This window comes from Hippoglossus stenolepis, chromosome 20 (assembly GCF_022539355.2).
Source record: "Hippoglossus stenolepis isolate QCI-W04-F060 chromosome 20, HSTE1.2, whole genome shotgun sequence".
NCBI lineage: Eukaryota > Metazoa > Chordata > Actinopteri > Pleuronectiformes > Pleuronectidae > Hippoglossus > Hippoglossus stenolepis.
Window position 1 is genome coordinate 13,617,919 of NC_061502.1, and position 21,491 is coordinate 13,639,409.

At 43.2% G+C, this 21,491-nt stretch overlaps 1 protein-coding gene across 1 annotated transcript in view; it reads left to right on the forward strand.

The window, feature by feature from the left end:
- The window catches only part of akap12b (A kinase (PRKA) anchor protein 12b), a 44,825-nt gene that overhangs the window by 4,628 nt on the left and 18,706 nt on the right, over nucleotides 1-21,491 (forward strand). The window contains exon 2 of the mRNA XM_035143349.2: nucleotides 15,053-15,128. Coding sequence (XP_034999240.2) covers nucleotides 15,053-15,128 — 76 coding nt within the window. The remainder of the gene's footprint in view (nucleotides 1-15,052; nucleotides 15,129-21,491) is intronic.

The following is a 21,491-nucleotide window of genomic DNA, read 5'->3' on the forward strand; positions in this document are numbered from 1 at the left end:
AATCGTGAGGTCGTGTTACTTCAGCGTCTCGGTGAGAAATGACTCATTGTGATTTTTCAAACATTACCGACATGTAAAAGTGACACAGGAGGTCACAGAGTATTTTCTTCCTTAACTCCCCAAACTATTTCCATTTCTTGTACCTCAGCTGCACAAGAGTTTTCTGTGAATACAGGAAACTACATTACATGTCAACGTACCCACTCACTCTAAGGAAACAATAGCAAACACACAGCAGATAACCACCTGAGCATGAGACCTGCATCACATGTCAGGTTCTCCACCCATCACAATAGCGTTAGCAGGTGACTCCAATGATCCCACATCCTGTTATGTAATATCATGTGCGCTGATTAAGGCTGGTGCGTTCCTGTATAATGAGCTGCGGCTGATCAGACGCTGCCGTGGCTCTGATTATCCTGTTTTGCAGGGAGAGACAGAGGGGGTGGAGGGAGGAGGAGGAGGAGGTGGTGGAGGAGGAAGGGGTCAGACAGAGGATCTATTGAGGATGGGATGGGATGGGGGACAAGCCCCCGGGGCCCCTTATGTGCAGCGGCCCAAAACAAGGGGAAGGAACCGACAGGGTGGGAGGTGGAGCACCATTTTGCTCGGGCAGGGGAAGAAGAAGGGATGGGTGTAGAGCGAGAGAGAGAGAGAGAGAGGGGGGGGGTTAGTGGGGGACCTGCCAGTGCGACATAAAGGCAGAAGAATCAGCCGATTGTTCCTCAGTCCTCCCTCCTGCCTGGTTTTAGCTGATGACAAAGGTTGAGGGAAAATTTTAAAAAAAGAGCAAACTCAGAGTGTGTGTGTGTGTGTGTGTGTGTGTGTGTGTGTGTGTGTGTGTTGAAAGTGTAGGCACGGGCCCACAAAATGATCACAAATCCACTCGCAGCTATTTTTACCCTAAACATGCTCACCCTGCAAAACTGGCATGAAAACACCAGCTGTTGTTTGAGCACAAATAAAAAAAAATATGACATTTCCCAGTTTTGTTTGAGAAATTATACTTTTTTGCTCTCAGAAATATTCTCTATAAACTTACTGTCTTATAATTCAGACTCTAAGCGCGTTGGTAATAGTTATAAATTATCTAAGTCACAAAACATCTAACTGAGGTTTCACCGTCTCTCCTTGTCGTCCATAACTCGTCCTTTTATTTCCCGTTTGCACGTTAACATAATCGTTCAAAGTCTTGTTTTTTTTTCAGGATAACTTTCATAAAGGTATCAGCCAATCGTGGTACACTATAAGTTTAGGCTATATCAAATCGTACCTTAGGCAGCCATGGTCCTCGGCCTCTTTAGACGAGGGGCTAGCGTCCCCAGCAGGACGTCAAACTGTCCCACAGACACTGACCTAAAATATGTCCAAATACTCAAAATCCTAATGTTGAGTCCTTCATCAGTTGCTGCAAATCGATTCGTACAATATATTGAACCAATATAGGAACTGTTTCAAATCTCTAGTTGGTATAATTAGTTCAGATGCAACATATTTTCAGTCGAGTATTTTTCATCTTCGTGTCATTTTTTTCTTCAAACCCTCAGAGGCAGAGGAGTTTTCTCTTTAACGACACTGGAGATGCACCAGTGACAACTGAAACAAAATGGCTGTGTGTCTAAGTGGATAATAACATTTAAGACAAAGGAGGACAATGACGTATAAGGATGTGTTTTTTCAACAAAAACGTAGAGCTGTGAGAGGGATGGTTATAAAAAGAAAACACCTGGTTCGCAGTGTTCCTCATTGCTTCTCTCTCTCTCTCTCTCTCTCTCTCTCTCTCACCCCTCCTCCACGAACCTGTTCAACTCCCTCCCTCCCTGTTGCCGTTTTTTTGCTCGTCATCCATTTTTCATCGGCTCTGGTCCTGATGCAGCACTAACTGCATCACAGAGCAGAGCGGGAGGTGTGTGTTCGAGGCCATGTTGTGTGTTTTATGATGGTGTGTCTTTAGGGAGCTGTTGGAGCATTTGAAGGACGATCGCAGTATGTGGGCCGCTGTAGCAGAGTTTAGTCTCTGTAGCTCAGCTGATTCGTCATCTTTGGTTTTAAAGAACATTTCTATCTCTGACAAACAACGACTTGATTTTAACTTTTACACAAATAGCGGAAACTGTGTATCTTTAATACCCCTGGAGCTCGTACATTTTCCTACAGTATAGTACAGTGAATTCTTCGACTCGCTCTCAAACACAAATAAACTGCTTCCCCATGTGCTTAACTGCCTTATATAATGTTTCTCCTGTAACATGTTCAATCTAATTTATTCATTAGCTGGTTAACCTTGAATTCCTTAAAGACAACGTTTTAAAAACTTGCCCGATCATGCTTTTCTTTAACCTTTTAAGATGGATTTATTTCTTTAAATGAGTGATTCATTCTCTTATCTCACCTCATCCAGATCAGTGCAGTGCGGAGTTTACATCCCTCGGCCAAAATAGGAAATAAATTTAACTGCCTGACCTTTAACAAAATCACAGAAGCATGAGCACTCACTCACCTGCTTTAGCTTCCCTTCACTCGCTGCCAGAATTGAGTTTGAATTATGACTTTTTGACTTTTCAGCTACTTGGCTGAACCTCTGACTCATTTACGCTCCAGCTTGAGTTCCTCTGATAAAACCCTGTGCGGTAAACTGTTAGTTATCATCCAGATCCAAGCTGTGAAGACCAAAGAGAGTTTTTACTGTTAGTTCTCCGTCCCTCTGGACAAATACTGACCCAAGGAACTCAAGCTTCTTCCAGACCAAGGACTGAATATAAAGAACTGCACCGAATTGTAGATATTCTCCTGAAATTATCCGGAGGGGCTAATAATATCCAGACATGTTTTCTGGAGTTAATGTCTAAAAAAGGCTTTAGACTCCAACTCACTGCCTGATTTTAAACCGTCTCATAAAACCTTCTTACACCATATGTCTTTTGCTTAATTACTTTATTTGTAACTTGAGTTCACGAGTTAACATCCGTTCTGTGCGTCCGCCACTTTTATCAAATCCACACGAAGCCACATGTTTTCATTCGTCGGCAGCTGTGAACCGCTGACGTCCGAAAAGAATTCAAAACACGCCACTTCCTCTAACAACAAAAAAATCCAATTGCAGCTGTGATTGAAAGAGTCGTGACTGACCTCACGAAGTTAAGGTGCTTACGTCACGAGTCCCGTAGTGTAAATACAGCGTTTACTGTATATTCACTAACAGCGTCACAAACTGTGAGCAGCGCTGCATCGGGACCCAGTGAGTGGTGTCTTATGAAGCTCTGCGCTGTCTCAGGATAATTAGACGGATACAGCAAAGTGAATCAAGCGGTCACTGCTTACTCATTTGAGCCCAATGGAAATATGCTTTTTTAAACGCTGAACAACATGCTCGCTGCTGTGGACGCTGGAAGAACAACAATCTTTCATGCATGATAACTAAGCGTCCGATGACAACGACAACATTCCACGTGATTTATTGTGACACCAAAAACACCAGAGCTAAATATGCCTGTTTGTGATTAAGCAATTCACGTTGTTGTTTTTTTATGAAGAGATGATTTAGATGCATCAGTGAATTACAGCTCTGTGAAGCTGACAAACAAAAGGGACGAGACGCTGAGCGAGAGAACAGCTGATTTCTCTCACATGTCTCCTCAAACTGTGTTAAAATTAAATGGGACTCGGGGTTTTGAACACCAGGCTGACGGGTGAGATATCCACTGTCCTGCTTTAAAGCTGCACTGATCAATGCTGTGATATTCATAACGGATCAATTTGAATCAATCATTGAAGCAGCCGTCATCAATGATCGTTCAGAGGAGTGATGCATACACTTAGTATAGATGTTTGATTGGTTCCTCTAAATAAGCCATAGATCATGTCTCTAATCGTATTGATTGCAAAATTGTATGCATCACTACACAGTATGATGTCATTTTCTGATCTCATAGTGATGTTATGAAGACGTCATTGCTACCATGTGATTGTAAATTATTTTTTGATGGATGAAAGTGTTTATAGTCTTATCGGATGCAGAGATACCTCTGGAAACAGGTCTGTGAGACTTTCCAGGTTAAAAATCTGAGATTCTCATCCTACGTAAAAGTCTTTGAATATCAAATATTCACTCAGTGAAAGTGACTTATTTATAGATTAGCTTTTAAACTATTGTTTTAGTGTCAGTTTTAGTCTGGGATTGAATTCTTAAAAAAAAACAGAAGAATAGAATAGAAGTATATCTGTACCAGTAACATAAACAGTCATTATTAGAATCAGAAAGTTGTTGTGAAGCCATTTCATTCATCCACGTTGTTTGTTGCAGTTATTAGAATTAAAATATTCCAGGGTTAATTATTTAAATCATATTGTGATGTGCTGTCAGCATATCTCACTGATATTTATTGTTTGTCCTTGTGTGACCTTGACTGTGGCCCAGTAGCCTGCAGTCTGCTGCCGTAAAGATAATGTTTTTATAATGTCATTTCAAATATGAAACAGTCATTGTTCTAGTTATTATTCCCCGTCCTGATCCGCCCTGTTATAATGTTGTTTATGCATTCTTGGTTTTTAGTCTCTAATCTAGATCCGTTAGTTGGTGTAGAAATGCTTTAAATAATCTTTTTGTCTGAGATGGGACCCTCTACACCCCCTGCCACAAAACCAAGACCCATGAGCATGACTCAAACTACATGCTGATGTTTCTCCATGGATGTGTGGTGTGGAAATACACTTCGGCTAAAACAAACCTTACAAGTCCTAACTTCAATGTTGTTATTCACTTTTCTCAATTGCCTCCAATTGGGCAAACCCATGAATATCTATATTTTTTAGTAATCTATCCAGATGTACAATAAAGTAGAACATTTACACATTTATGGAAACTTTGGAATCTGTTATTGAGAAAAGATTGATGCCATCTTTTTAGTTTCATTTTTCATTTTTGGTTAAAATGATTTAGATCAACAATATACATCATTCTGAATATTGAATTTTAATAGTTTTACAGCTGTTGGTTTATTTCTCTTTTATGTAATAAAACTTCCAAATAATCAAATTAAAATATTAACTCCAACAATTATTCTGCTTATAAACAGAACATTTTTCTGTTTGACATTAAACTGAACGACATGGTGGCACGAGATGCTCAGGCCAGAACACAACAAGCCTTCATTGTCTGTGCTAATAGAAAAAAATAAATGAGGATCATAAGAGCGTTCCACTCCCCACTCCCCTTCTTTGTCATTTGAAAATCCTTTAATTTATTTAATGCCGCCGGAGCTTTAAAGCTGCCTCAAACTATGCGAGTCTGGAAAAATGCTCTTTGAATATTTGGATAGTTTGGAGTCGAAGTGACGTCCTGAACCCTCAGTGTTGTTTCTGTGACAAAACGGAGATCAAACATCTACTAGTAGGGCAATAATCTATAAGTAATTTGAGGCCTGAAGCCATAAAAACAAAGTCTGGTTTAAGCGTCTCTCTAATTAAAACCATGTTTATGGCGTCTGAATGTGTTCCAGCCCCCCCTCAGCCCCACCCCCCCACCAGTCATCTTCTTTTCTCACATATGGCTCGAGAGCTCTGATGCTTATCGGGATATTTAGAGATTCATGGCAGGAGGGTCAGCGCGGGGGAGGGGGGGGTTGATTTGTTATTTCAACCCAGTTAGAGAGGCAGGCTGCCGGGGTCAAGCGCTGGCCAGTGTGTGCGGCCTGATTATGATCGTGTCCTGTGGGGTCTTTTCCTTGCAACAGGGCCCGCTGTTGTTGTTTGGCTCTATTTGCTGTTCAAAGTGTCGCGGCCGCACAGATGAAGGGATGAGCAGGGGGTGGGGGGTTGGGGTGATGAAAAACAGACAAATTGTGGGAGGTATAAAGACTGGGGGTTTAAAGGGTCAGTGATGCTCTGATGTAGGTAGAGGACGACAACCTGGTTTCATCCGTCGTCCCAGGACGGCAGCTGACAGGTGGACGCCCCGGTTTCCCCTCAGTCTTCCTGTCTTTCTTTCATCCCTTCTTCTCTCACACAAACACAAAGACGCTCGGGTCAGAGTGGCAGAGTTGGCTTTTTTCTCTCCTTCTGCGGTTTTGTTGATCTAATTCAATGTCCCTCAGGTTCTCTTCTCACGCTGTCTGTGTGAAACCAGGCTGAAATCGAATACAGCTGACAGTCACACAAGGTAACTGACGTGGTTTCCTGTGCTGAGAGGTTGAAGGCTGCAGATAATGGAAAACCTTTTACTCTGTTTCCTAAATAATTCCTATATATATGCAACTCATTTTTAAAAAGTCAATTACAGTATAATTCCTCCCAGATTCGTTTTTTTAAATCTACAAAAAAGTAAAAAGTATCTACCACTTTCAGGGAGGTTATGTTTTCACCCCTGACTGTCGGTCTTTTGTTGGTTGGTTTGTTTGTTTTACCTCAAAGCAGATTTCCATAAAACTTTGGTGGAAGAACCATTCAAATGTTGACACAAGAAAGGGTGTGGATCTAGGATGTGCTTAGAACTTCTTTAACATTACGGGAGTGTTTCTTTGGCATTTTCACCAATTCATCAGAGAATAATGCATCCTAATGAAACAATCTGGCATATTTAAGGGAATGATATCTATGAGTGGGGATTCATGTGAGGTTTTCTAATGGGACTGTTGGGTTTAGGCTGTGCCATCCTAGTTTATTCTTGGATTTTAGGTCAAAATTGAAATGTGTGCAGTGATGCACCATCCTTCTTTTCTCAGGATCCTTTTTATGTACGATAACACAAAGCAGAGTTGGTCATGTCCAATTTAATGTACCTGATATAGCAGGAACACATAATTCTATAAGCCGAAGAGACTTTACACAACTCTTTCACAATAATACTCCTCATGATGATGAGTAAACACAGAATCATGATGTGTACAATCACCTCGAGTCCAAAACTCACCACCGTGAAATGAAAAGCTTCAAGCTGATGCTAACGTGATGAGGACATTTTTGAGCTGGACAAACCCAGAACCGTAATGAAACCATTATATTAGTCTGAGTCTGAATAATCCAATAATGAGTAACTGAATTGTGTGTTGTTGTTTTATTTAACTTTCAGCCAGAGTGAATGTGACTTTCATCCGTTTAAACGAATAGAAAACCTGGCAGCCACACCTTCAGACACACACACACACACACACACACACACACACACACACACACACACACACACACACACACAGACACAAAGGGTGTTTTTCAGTGTGTGTGTGTGTGTGTGTTTGCCAGTGAAGAGCCCACAGATTTATTGTAACCTGCCTCTCTTCCTGAAAGCCCTCATAAATAAAATCGCAATCTGCTCTGTAGAGGAGAAGTGGGCGAGGCAGCTGGAGAGATGGAGGGAACACTGGAGGAGGAATAAAGAACGAGTACATAGTTCCTTCCCATATCTTTTCAATCTGCGTATGACATCGTACTTTTGTTTGACGTGCTCGGCGTTCATCTATCCACACACACACACACACACATACATACATGCATGTTACGTGTGCACAGAAGCACAGGTAGCCTCGGCCTGAGCTCCTGAGCAGAGATAATGGCTTGTGGAAACTAGTGAGAGTGTTCTCCGGGGGTCTTGTCGAGCTTTGATCTGTGGTATGTGGTGAATGTTGGGGTCAGGGATAATAGACTGAGGACTGGCAGGGGTGAAGAGACATGAAGAGAGACAGAGAGATGTGATGCTCGCACTCCAGGCCCCTGAAAGCTCCCATCAGGCCTGCTTTGAAATGTTTAAAGCCCGTTGTGGTGGAGTTCGATTAATCAGAAGGGATCAGATACGACAGGATGTGAGGCACCGTTGATACCTCGGCCAAGAGGGTTTTGTTTTAACCACTGTCTGTCTGTTGGTTTGTTGGTTTGTAAGCAAGACGACAGATTATCATGAAACTTGGTGGAAGGATCCAGTTTGGGTCAGGAATAGATTTTGGTGTGGATCAGGGGGCGGACTCAGGATAAATATATATATGTATAAGGAACTGATTTCTAACATTTAACGTACACTGAGGGAGGTCGAAGAAGAACAACAGAGACCCGTCCATCATCTTCTCCATCCTCCTCCCTCTGCTGCTGACGCCTGCAGAGAGGGGAGCGGCTTCTGTCCCAGCCTGCAGCTGCAGATTCACAAGTTTAATGATTCATGACAAATCAATCTACGTACATAAATCTTTTACTATATTATGTTGGTTAAAGTCCCTGTAAGCTTAACAAGCGAAAAACATACAGTGGTGGATGAGAGTAGTTGGAAATTTCACTTAAACTATAGTTTTCTTACACTTTCTAAGTTCTATGCTTTTGGGCATTTAATACAAAATTAAGAATTAATCCACCAACACCAAAGCTCGTTAATTAATGCCTCATTAAAATAAATATGAACTTGAATTTGAACAAATACAAGTTCATATTTACCTTTATTTATATCTTGTTTGTTTAGTTTGAGCAACAACCAAAGTGAGAAAAGGACCAACTTTGGTTTTTGAAGGTTCTTATATGTCAGATTCATATTTATCACACAGACAAGAGAGTGGTGTCAATCAATCATCCAGAATTATTCCTTTAGGATCTTTGAAAGACTCTCGTTCCTAACTTGTTGCCTTTATCCTCATTGTTTTTCCAGTGAATTGAAAGGAGAAGCGTTTTCTTCTTACAGCAAAAGAAGAATGAGCTGAAATACAATTCTACATCTGCTTCTCCTCCTGAAATGAACCTCACTCACCGAAGTTGGAGCGATTAGGATGAAGGAGTTCACTCCCCCGTCGCTCTGAACACATCCTCCTTCATGTTCGCCCTCATCATTCTGCCTGTCTCTGTCTGCACGTCCCTGCGTTTCACCTCCTCTCACTTCTCCTCTCCCCTGATTTTTATCTCTCCGTTCTCCCAGCCGCCCCCACCCCCACCACAACACTACCCCAGCCCCTCCGACAGCGTCATCCACCTTTTGTCTTCTCTGAGACTGTCCACACCTCAGGGGTCGGAGGTGGCGGGGTTAACTGTCACGGACACACCGCGACCCCACAGAGAGTCTTTAAGCCGGTTAGCTCCTACTGCGAGTTTGCTTGTGTGTACATATGTTCATGTGGGGCTGAGACGGACCTGACAGCTCGTGGGTCCACATCCACAACTCAATCTTCCTCCTCACTTCTTTACATTCAAGGGGTTGAACTGTTGGGAAATGGGTTTTTTTTTTCAGATAATGAAAACAGCCATGTCGTCCAGATGGAGTTTATTTAAAACTGCTGCTGCTGCTGCTTCATCGTTATTGTGTCGTGGTCGACGTTTATAGCTCATTTTGTAGCGAGCTGGAAAAATATTATTGTATTTATTGCCACAAGGATTTTAAACTATATTAAATCCAGTCATACATGGACACTAATCTGCTGCATGAACCCTGCGTTTTGGACAAATCCAACTTGATAAACACTTTACGGACTTTGCCTTTCACATTTTGAAGAACGCAGCCAGAGATTCTCCAGGTCTGACACGTTTACAACGAAGAGAACATCTCTGAAGCGTTCAGGCGAGGGGTGGCGTCCGGGTAGAACATATAGGAGGCAGGACATGATGTATAAATATCGCTGTGGAAATCCTGTGTATTTGTTGACAGGACATCCGGCGTCGCTTCTTTTCACCAAAAGCGTTTTTGAGTCTCGTTCTCTTTCCAAGTTGCCGGCATCTTCTGCGCGTATAGCTCCTCTTTTTCGTCCTGAAATAATTGTATTCTTCCGGTTTTGTGTTAGAAACGTCATCAACGTGCCCTCTCATAATCCTGCTGTATTCTCACATGGGCTCATTTGAATTTTCTCTGGAGTTTTTACCTTGGGTCTGGCAGGAAAATCTCCAGAAATTGACATTTCTCATATACAGCCTCTCTCAGGAAAATGTCTGGGTTCAGTGCAAGTCTGAAAATAGCTTTACACCAAGACAAAACAAAAGACACTTTTGAGGAAACCAATTGGAATGGAGACCTTTTGCAACACGTGAGCTCCTAAATCCGTTTCACCCTTAATTTCAGGGTCCCTGCGAACTCTTCCCGCGGCCTGTTTGATGCCATTATAAAGTCATGCCTCTTCGCTTTAATTTGAGTGGGCCTGACTTGAATAAAGGTCACAGCTCCGCCTCTCTCAGACCAGAGATGTGTCTGTGACGTGTAACCGGCCAGCTGTGTCACGCTCTCCTCTTCCATTAACCCCCCCCACTCCTGCTTCATTCTGTTTGGTTTAAGGGGTATAAATCTCCTTTGTGGAGTGATTTAGGAGACGGCGGCTCGTCCCTGTCCCGGTGCCACTGGCGGCGGAGGGGGTCCGGGAAGTAAATGAGGGAGGCAGATAAGAGGAAGAGGAATCAAAGGTAAATGGGGGATAAAAGCGAAAGTGAGAGAAATGTCCTTGAGTTTTGAGTTTATTATCTTTACGTCTTTGTGGACCAACGGAATTTGTCATTGAAGTTCTTTGTCCCACAACGGCTTCCGCTCGGTGGATGGTCAATATGTGGAGTTGCTGTTGCCGCACAGCAGGAGTAAAACTGATATGAGATCAGTTATCGACTCTTCTGTCCCAGCAACAAATAAGTGAAGTCAGTGAAATGACATGTCAGTGAGGTCGACAGGGTGAAACCTATCACATGGGACGGTGAAGCCACACGCCCTTTTTGACTGTATTTGTCCTTCTCTCGACATATGCCATGAATAGATCATAACAGTATAGTGCAGTCATGTGTCTTGCTTTACTTTTTCACTGAATATATCTCACAGCCTTAAACCCACTGATTCTGAAGAGGAAAATCATCATTCTTAAAAATGTTGGGGCACAAGTCTTAAGATTTATTTCAAAGGAAGTGAATAATTGTCTTAAACAGTTAGGTGCTGTATTTGTTAAGCTTATGCATCGAGGAGAAAAGGAGATCTCTGAATGACTTTTCATTGATGGATTAATGCATGTTTAATGCTCTTCGGAATCAGATTCATTGTAGGTTTTCAACATTAACAGAATTAGCTTTGGTGTTTGGTGCATAACGAACATACTGAGTAGAAGAAATAGGGGAAAAGATTTTTAAAAACAGAAAGTATTCTGGTTCAAGGAGAAAGTACGAAAGCAGCAAATCAAAAAATGTTTAAAATATAAGAAATTAGATTTTAGTTTTTGCAGGATTTATACAATATCACTACATTTAGTGGTGAGTCAGCGTGTACAGGTACAGAAACCCAGTGCATATAATGGCTGTGTGAACACTCGGAGAGAGATAAACCTGTTCTTAGTGAGTTTTTAGCTTCTTGTGATGAATGAAGATGAGACCAAGAACAAATGAAAAGAGGACAGGAGAGATTTGAGGAGTTTACTGATGAGCTCAGAGTAAACATATACAGAAACAACAAGTACGGGACCGAAATGGAACATCTATTTATAAAACGTGGCTGCTCGAATATTTTCCAATTAGCTCAATTAAATCTGATGAGATTACGCTGGAGACAAAACACAGCTCCTCTGTGCAGAGCTGTTTAACGTCTGTGTGCAGATCGTGTTGACGTAAATCGTGTTGAACCGACACATGTTCTGTCCGGATCATTTTTTTGGGTTCAGTTCAGTTTCAGTTTAACGTCTCAATGAACTGAAAGTGAACTGAACCCCAAAAAAACGATCTGGACAGAAAAGATATCAGATTCCTATAATTCCTGCTCAGGGATCTGAAATCCTTTTACAGAGTAAAAAAGAAAATCCTGATTCCTGAAGAGTTGCTCAACACAAATATTGATGACTCCCTCAAGGTATATTAAAGAAAGTTGAACGTAAAAATCACAGATTGTTGTGTATAACATCAACCCTGAAGAGTTCGTTGAATATTCATGCTGATTTATTGCCTTTTAAGACTAAACCATGAAAATATCCGATGCACACATTTAAAAATGTTATTCTGCCTTAATCTGCAAAAGAGTGATATGACATTTATCATGCATGTGTATGCACACATGGTGACATTTAACAATTCTTGCTTTCTACAATAACTGTAGAAACATGGAAGCTATGATGCAGTTAACACAAAACAAATGTTGATGTTACAGCAAATAAAAATGCAGCTATCATACGGTAACAGTTAACTAAACCAAAACATTGTGTTTCGGTTCATTGCGTGTTTTTTAAATTGCAAACAAACTCCAGTCTCCCACATAAAAATCCTGACATGCTCCACTCCTACAGCCCCTGACAGCCGCTGCCTTTCTTTGCACCTCTATGAAGAACTTCCATTGGAGCTGAAAATGGACACAATTCTTCGCAATACTTGTCTAAATTTAAATGGAAATGCCTCAACTGCTTAATATATCCCAGTCCCAAGAGCAGTACTCCCAGTCAGGCCAAATATTCCGACCACTGCTCACACTCTGGAATGCAGCAGCAACTTTTTTGTCACTCTTATCAAGGAGTGACATTTTTATGGCCGTCGGTTTTGGAGCTTTTGGCCGGAGAGTTTATATTTTGGTGGGAGGTGGTGTCAAAGGGCAGAGTCAGGTGTTGTGGGGGGGGGTCTCTGGAATTTTGGGGAAGAGGGCAATGAATGCTGGGAATGCCAGTCATGAGGCAGAGCAGGGGAGGGAGGGGTCGCTGCAGGTCTGGAGGTCAGCGGAGGGCTCGGAGGTCATGTTTGCTATAAAAGGACAAAAATAATCTCACGTGTCCAGATCTCCACAGCGCTGCGTCAGCACTGGGGGATGATCGGGCCTTTAACAATTATCATTCAAAACCCTTGTTTGTATTCCCCTAAACCAATCGCATTTGTCTCGGGGGGGGGGGGGCGTAAAATCAAGGCAGCTGTCAACATTTGCCACTTTTATGTTTTGTTTTGATTGGTTGTCAAAGTTCAATTTAAACAACCAATCACATCAGTCGGCTTAAACTTGTTTTCAGTGCGAGCTTTGAGATCCGATCGTAGTTAGCTGAATATTTGAGGGTATAACGTTGAACTTTTCTGCATTAAAATATCTAAAATCAATGAGACCTTTGTTATGTATTTTCATTGAGTTGCATTGTTACATCATCCCAAATGTGTTCCAGCTATTTTCAAACCAAGACAAATCCGCAACTTGAATCAGTCCTGTGTCCACAGAACAAAGAAACTAATTTTCAACGTGGTGCGTTTGTTTTGGAGAAGAGGAGACAAGATCCCACGTTATGTCACAACGTCACCAGACAAGACCCCTGGTGGCAGAAATGTATACATTGTGCATTTATAAACGTAAGCTAAAAGATCCCTGGGTCGTCCAGCGGCTTGTCTCCTTTTGTGTCGAGCAGCTCTACAGCCTGTGCACTGATGTGACTCTTTTATTGTGTTCCTGGGTGGGTCGGGCCTTTTAGACAGAGGGGCACCACGAGCACTTAAGGACCCGTGTTGAACATGACCTCACTCTGCAGGTTCTCCATTTCTTCGTGGAGTTTGCTGGGTGGGAGCACTTGGCTGCAGGGACCAGGAATTGAAATGCATGGTTGTGTTGTATTGTGTTTTGGTGGTAAATGTTTTCTGACTTCTCTGATTACATCTCCAAGCAATCACAGCCAGTGAAAACAAAATCAAGTGTTTTCTGCATCCAACAAATGAGCGAGTCAAGTTCATTGTCCTGAAATGTAGCTGCCTGTGTGTGTGTGTGTGTGTGTGTGTGTGTGTGTGTGTGTGTGTGTGTGTGTGTGTGTGTGTGTGTGTGTGTGTCTGTGTGTGTGTGTGTGTGTGTGTGTGTGTGGTACTGGGACAGTATTACATTGAGGTTTCCCCGATGTGCAGAATCATGTGTTTTCTGGATTTGTGGTCTCCCACAACCTGCTGAACAAATCAATAAGTCGACTGTCAGAAGATTTTTGATAGTTGACGAATGAATATTCAATAATTTCTGATTCCATCTTCTCAAATGAGAATGTTGTGCTTCTCTCTGCTCTTTGTCATTTTTCCTTTTGACTCTTGGTTCAAAACAAAACAAACATTCTGGTCATTTTCAACGTTTGTTTTTTTATGTTTTACAGACTAAACAGTTGATCAATTCTTCTACACACTCCTCTCGGTGGAGGTCTTTCTTTCATTCCTCCCAAACGGATACGACTCTGTGTACACCAGCTCCTCCCTCCACTCTTTGTCCTTGTCTTTTGCGTGCGTCTCTCCCGTCTGTCCCGAGCAGAGTGCCCTGTCTGTGGTCTCATTTTTCACGTCTCTCCTGAAGCACCTTGGTCCTGCTGGGAACCGAGCCTGAGTTGTCCATTAGTTAGATTAGCGGCTCTGTGGGGAGGCTCTGGTTCCCTCTCCCCCGGCCTGGACACACAAAAGCTCGGACCTGCCCGCTATTGTCCGGCTGTCAGTCGGAGCTGGTCGCTGCCAGAAAATAGAAAAGCTCTGATCCAGTGATAAGGTGCTGTGAGCCAGGTTGTCTTTTTAACTTGTTAACACGGTGGGAGTTTGTCCATAATGGAAAATGACTGTAAAAATGTACTTTTTCATTTTCTATTGTATCCTCGGTGATAATGTTATTGTTTTGCGGTGGAAGGGTTTGTTAAAAGTTGAGTTTTAAATTTCTGCAGCTCTTTTTCAGACTTGATTTCTAACTTGCCGGTAACTAACCAACATAAACCTCATTTTTAATGAGGTGTCGTGAACGTGACCCGAGGTCTCTTCACCCATTTTGGGTTCTTGTTTTGGTGTTTTCGTCTTTTACCAATAAATTGCTCCGCCTGATAATAAAACTCTTTATGACTTTGTAACACGGCGGCTGCACACAAACCATTTAAGGATCTAACAGCATCCCGTAGGCTGATTCACCGATCATAAAGCATCATGGGTTGCTGAGATGGAGACATTTATTTGCTGGTTTGCATCATTTTAAAACCATTATCGAGCGTATGATGGTGAGTGGTGACAAACTGTGGTTGGACACAAGGGGAGTGGCATCGATCTTCTCGTCTAACTCTCATAAAGAAAGTGAAAATGTGGAAATATTCATTCAAAGGAAAAAACTTGTGTCTCAGTGTGTGTTAATGAAACAAACCTCTTGACTGAGTCTTCTCTTCTGTCTCTTTTTCAGCCTTTGCAGAAAAATGGGCAGATCTCCAGCATGAGCAGCCTGAACGGACACTCGGAGGACAACACCCTGGCAGAAGGTGTGTGTGTGTGTGTGTGTGTGCATTCATACGTGTATATGTGTGTGTGTGTGTGTGTGTTCTGTCTATAGCCTGTTGTTTATTTACAGAGTGTGACTTAGCTCTGTGGGGTAAGTCATGCACAAAGTAATGTTTGTGTGTGTTTGTGTCTGGGATTTTCTACTGTTTCTTCAGCGGTGGCAGAAGGTAAGCTTGTTTGTGTGGGGTCGGTTTTCAGTGTGTGTGTGTGTGTGTGTGTGTGTGTGTGTGTGTGTGTGTGTGTGTGTGTGTGTGTGTGTGTGTGTGTGTGTGTGTGTGTGTGTGTGTCTCCACATGTCTTCATGGATCTGCAAAATCTTCTTGATCCTAAAGCAATCCCTATGTCAACACACAGGGGACACCTACATGGGCTTTTCACATTGGAGACACACACACACCAAACATACTCTTCTTGTTACTCTCTCTGTTTCCCTCATTATACATTTACACATATACAGTACATGTATTATGTATATTTACTTAAAACCTAATATTGACAATTTATGCAAGAAGAAGATTTGAAATCTCGCTCTGAATCTATAAGGGAATTATTGAACATCTGAACATCCTAAAGACAAATCGTCTTTTTGTCTGAGAAACTGCAGAAGGGAGTTCGATTATTCTTATGACCTTCACCAAGGAGTCAACTGTTCTCACTTTCTTTAACATGGTGATTGGGCGTCAGCCTCGTCGGAGGCATGCGCTCTCTGTACCCTTCTTTTTCTTCAATGGACTATTCAAAGTGGAAATACTTAAAAAGGATTTTCATCTTGTAAATATAACAAATAAAGTAATCTTCCATAATCATTAACCAGTCTAATTAATTTCCCCTGAAATGAACACGTACACCAACCTGCTCTCTTCATCTCTGTTCACCTCCCGTCTCCAAAGCGGCGTTTGTTTATTTTCTCTGTCGATTCTGTCGTGTCTCTCGATCTGGGAGGGCCGCGGGGGCGTGCGTGCCCTCCCCAAATATTTGGTAGGCCGTGACCCATGCCCCTGCACAAAGCAACCTGTGCCCATCATAATATGTTACAGCCCAGAGGAAGGAGTAACCCTATACTACTTAAAACACAGAAATATGTCACATAGCGCTCTGTCAAATAACCCTATTTAATAAGCTATTTAATGAAGCGACTCTGTGCGTTTATACAGAAACTCTATACCTTCTTCAGGGCATCGACGCAGAGTGGAGAGTCACTGTGGCATGTGGACTAGAGAGAGGGATTCAGTTGTATCTGCGTCTATGTACGTGTACTGTCAGGTAATCAACGTAGAAAGATGTGTTCTACAGGAATGATTAGATCTTGTTCATCAACAGAAGCTTTCAAGTACACAACTTGTATTTTATCGTCTAACGCAGATGGGCTGTGTTCTGGTTATTTTAGGCAAAAATGAGTTGCAGTATCCCTTGTGCTCCGGCTTGTATAAAAGAAGTTGCTGAAAACCATCTGTGATTTCTGCCCAAGTGATTTGATCGGGCAAAATGAATATGCAGCAGCCCCTCTCTCTTCTAGATCTTCATTCAGGCATATTCACAAATAGGCCCGTTACAGCTACGAGACCCAACTCGACCCACGTTGAATGGAAAATATGAAATTTGAACGTTCTGACCAATCAATTTTACAACTTACTTGATATTGGGGGAGGTACAGGGTTGAGGAGATGATATTTGTGCATCGCAGAGTCTCACTAGTGAGAATAAAACCAGGAGACAAACAACAGACAACAGCTGGAGCCGTGAAAGAGCTTCAGGGTATCAGAGTTAAAGGAGCGCATGCAGGGGAGTGAAGGGAAGGGAGATACACTATGGACAGAAAGAGAGATGATAGAGGAGTGAAAGACGTGGAGGAGTTTCACATCCCAGCACCGCAGCCTGATAACGCCAGCGAAGCATTGTGGGAGACAGGAAGAGAAAAGAAGAATCCCTCTGATAACAACCCAAAAAGACAACAAAAGACGAGCTGCAGATCAAAAGACTGACACATGAGCGTGCACACACACACACACACACACGTGCATGCACACAATCATCGTTCCTCGATATCAGGTATGCCAGAGTGTTTACAGTTCGAGCTCCAACCCTGTGGAGAAACATCGCAACATGTGCGGCCTGGAGCTGTTTTCAGACCTGTACCGAAGTCCAGACATTTTCCTGAAATTCTCTGGAGGGGCTGTTTGTCTGTGTCAGCCAGACATTTTCTGGAATTCTTCCTGGTGCGCCCCCAAGTAAAATGTCCGGAAAAAACGTCCAAGTGAAAGTGCAGCAGGAGAACTCAGGGTTGAGAAGAGGAGGCATACATGTACAGAAGACATCGCCCGAAGATGTCGAGACAACGAGATTCGTTCTTCGTATGTGAAAGACAAACTCCAGAAAATGTACGGCCCAGTTATCCAGATGTCTGAAAACAGTACGGATAATTTGCAGACCAGAATTAAATGAATGATAGACGATAACATTGGACTCGACTGCTCTTATGGTCATTATCAGTGGGAGCATCAATTAGTCTAAAGCGTAGTTCGACTGTGTGAATGCAGGACAAGCGTTACAGTAGAAATATTCGACCTCTATCATCTGTCGTGGTCTGTTTGATTAAGTTTCTGGGATTTATTTGTTTAAAGTTGCATCAAAGAATGCGGATGGTGTGGAGTTACGTTTTCCAGCATGTCCGTCAGTAGTCGACTGCTCTGAGAACACAAACACCGGAGCTGCCGGTTCACACGAGGTGACTGCGCCCTGGAAAAACGGGATGTGGAAACTCTCGTGTTTTGGTTGTTTGGAAATCCTGTAAATGCAGGGCAGAAAAAAAAAACAATTTAAATAAGAGAAAAGAATTTCATAAAAAGGCTGAATCCAAGCTCCGAGGTTGCTTGTTTTTGTTGTTACTCGGTACGGTGGAAGAGGAAATGTGCGGCCGTTGCTGCTTTGGGACTTCTTCTCGGGAGGCCCTCGAGTTTTGTATAAAACGTAGATAACAAATTGGCTGAAACGCAGTTTGAAAATCCTTCTTAAAGTCTGTTTTAACCTTCTGCGGGTGCTGGATTGGCCGGGAAAAAGCACAGAGAGGAGGCCTGGGGCGGAGGTATGCAGAGTTTACACCAGCTTATTCCTCAGAAAGGAACTGAATAAATATTACATAGAGACAGAGTTTTGAGTCGACCACTTAGAGAAGTTTCTTCTTCTGAAGGGAAGAGGAAGGAGCAACAAGGAGTAAAAATAGACAAAGAGGGAAAAATACAATTTGTGTTTTTCTGGAGTTTGACTTTCACATGTGAGGAGTGCAGCAGGAGATGGTCCGAGTGAGATGCACGCGAGCAGGAGGCAGGATATCATGCATGGGCTTTTCTGCAGAAATCCTCTGTTTGTGTTTCCAGCACATTGACACAGGCATCGGCTCTTATCGCCAAAATCTCTCGAATCTCGTTCATCTTCTTCTGTGTCTTCTACGTGTATGGCGCCCCTTTTTATATTCGTATTCTTCCGTTTTGCACTCGATCACAGACATTTTCCCGCTGTATTGTCACGTGGGCTCACTGTGACGTTTTCCAGACATTCTACTCGTGGGTAAGAAGGGAAAGCGTTCTCACATAACCCCCCCCCCCGCGCGGAACACTTCGGGAAAACGTCTGGACATCAGTCCCTGTCTGAGAGCAGCTTAAGACATAAACACAGTCAATGTGAATGATGGAGCCACGTATTGTGTCCAACTAAAGTGCATAATTCCTACAAACGATGACAAAGAAAGAGACATATTCGTTTTTGTCAGATGGAAACAGTCTCTCTATCTAGATTTATTTTTTCTACAGCAGTAAATTAGGGTTTTATTTAAGTAGATCTTTCTCAGGTTACCGTCATTATTGAAAGTAAGATCCGGTAAGTGCTGTGTATTCTGTGTAGTCGTGCACTCGAGGCTGAATGTTTGCATGTGTCCTTGAGCTGCTTGTATCTCGGGCGTGGGCGTAGGGGGGGGTGCAGTGGCAGCCCAATGGATGACATCATAGCTGATGTAATTCACTGGCCGGAGAGTTGGCGGTCCCTCCCCGACGGCTGCGAGGGAGGACAGATGAAGTTTTCTGGAAGGCTTGAGAGGGAGATAATGCTGACTGAGTGTGTGTGTGTGTGTGTGTGTGTGTGTGTGTGTGTGTGTGTGTGTGTGTGTGTGTGTGTGTGTGTGTGTGTGTGTGTGTGTGTGTGTGTGTGTGTGTGTGTGTGTGTGTGTGTGTGTGTGTGTCGCTGCTTGTGTTGGTTTGTGGGAACACTGGGCATCAGTCGTAGCTCTCAGGCTGCACGTCTGTTTGCTCAAGGGACCTTATGGGTGCGGTTCACCACATAAAAACTGTTCATTTACCTCATTCATTAAAGCATGTGTGCGAATCAGTGTCATATGATCCAGGAGCAGTGTCCAATTTAAAATCTCAGTGTATCGTAGTTGTGCTGAAATCTTTGCATTTGATCAATAGAAAATCTGAAACTTTAATCATCTTATCTTGTTTTTAAGTAATACGCTCCTCGGTTGTCGCAGCTTTCCTCTTTACAAACCAAATCTCTAACAGAAAAACGAGCTGTTGGAAAAATGCCTCGGGGGCTGTGGCAACTGGCGAAGTAAAGCTGTTGTTTTTTTTGACATTTTACAGGAAAGAAAATGTCTTACTTCACTCCCCCCCCCTCGCACAGATTAGAAGTGACGGGTGGTAAATGATCACCCCTGATACATTTGCGTCCTTTTCAAACTTCTCTGTTTTAGCAGCTCTAAACCTCTAGAGCAGTTTGGACACAGTTGGTGTTTTTTCAAATGAAAACGTAATAGTTTGGATGTAGCCTTGACAATAAGGTGATGAGTTCCAACATCTGGAGGGAGCTCAGAGAGACGCTTCTCCTTCGAGTCGAAACGGGGCAGTCGAGGAGGTTCGGACATCTTGTTAGGATGCCTCCTCCTGGGCGTCTTCTATTGGGGGTTTCCTGGACATGCACAACTCGGGGGAGACCCTAGGATATAGACCCAGAATTTGCTGGAGGTGCTACATATCGCATCTGACCAGGGAGCGCCCCAAAATCCTCCAGGAGGAGCCGGAAAGCGTGGCTGGGGGAGAGGAACATCTGGAACACCCCGCTGAGCCTCATGCCACCACGATCCAACCGTGGATAGTTAAAGAAGATGAAGTACTAACCAATGATGACAACACTGTGCAATGTGAAGCAGACGTACTGTGTGTTGGCCCTGTGTGTGTCATGAATTGTCAGAAATGATCGCCTGGAGTCCCTGAGTGCTACGTTTTTATTTTTGGTTGCAGGTGTAATCTTTTACAAGGTGGATATATAGCTCTCTGAGTGTACTGGAAGTGTGTATGTGTGTGTGTGTTTCTGCACGTGGCCATGATTTCATGGCGGGATGGACTTACTCAGGCTCGTCTCCGGGGACGCACAAAGTCCTGCTGCCAAAATGTTCATCACGCCAGAGGAAGGGACCCCGCCCCTCACTTCAACTCTGTCTGATCTCCACCAGTATGGATTCACGCCGTACGGTCATCGTAACACAATCCAGCTGCCAGATTGTTCCTTTTGGCCCGATTCCTGGTACATTCCAACTGACAATGCACATTAAGGCCGACAATTCCTAATAAGCTGTTCCAGTGTACTCGAAACCGTGCCGTAGGTGTGTGCAGACGCTGATCCATCAAGCAGCTGTGAGACACCGGGTGATTTGTCTCCGCATCGGAGAAAGGAAGCTGATCCCGGAGGAGCGCGTTAGGGCGGCAGACCTGTGGATGTGAGTGCTTGAAAGCCCCTCGCTCCCTCCAGATCCATCACTGTCCAGTCGCTCGCTCAATTATGTTCATCTGCGCTGCATATTTGATGTAGTCCCTTGTTATGTAGTGGGTGCTTCAAGGATACACTCCAGGGCAGAGCAGGATGAGTGAGCTCTATTAGTGAGCCGCCATTTGTCAACAGTTGCCTCAGCCTGTAAACTGTTTACAGACGTTATTTTTCGTCTTCCTCCTTCTGCTAAAATACAAAGTGCAGTAACCGAATGCAAGGACGCAGACAAGTGGAATCAGATGGTCTATTAAAACACTGACATCATACAGTCGTGCTCCTTCTGCTTTGACTCATACCAAACACCGCAGCGTCCCATCTAGAGCCTTGTGCTTTTGAAACGAGGAAAAGTGGAATTTAGTTCAATTCATTCTAATTGATTAGATCCGAAGCCCAGAGAAGTTGACTGACGTGTGATCGTTGATTTTCTTGCCAAAACCTACTATCGCACATTCAGCCGAAGCAAAGGGAGCATTCACATGTTTCTGGCCCCCTGATGAAGGGAACTTTAAAGGAGCGGCTGTGGATCA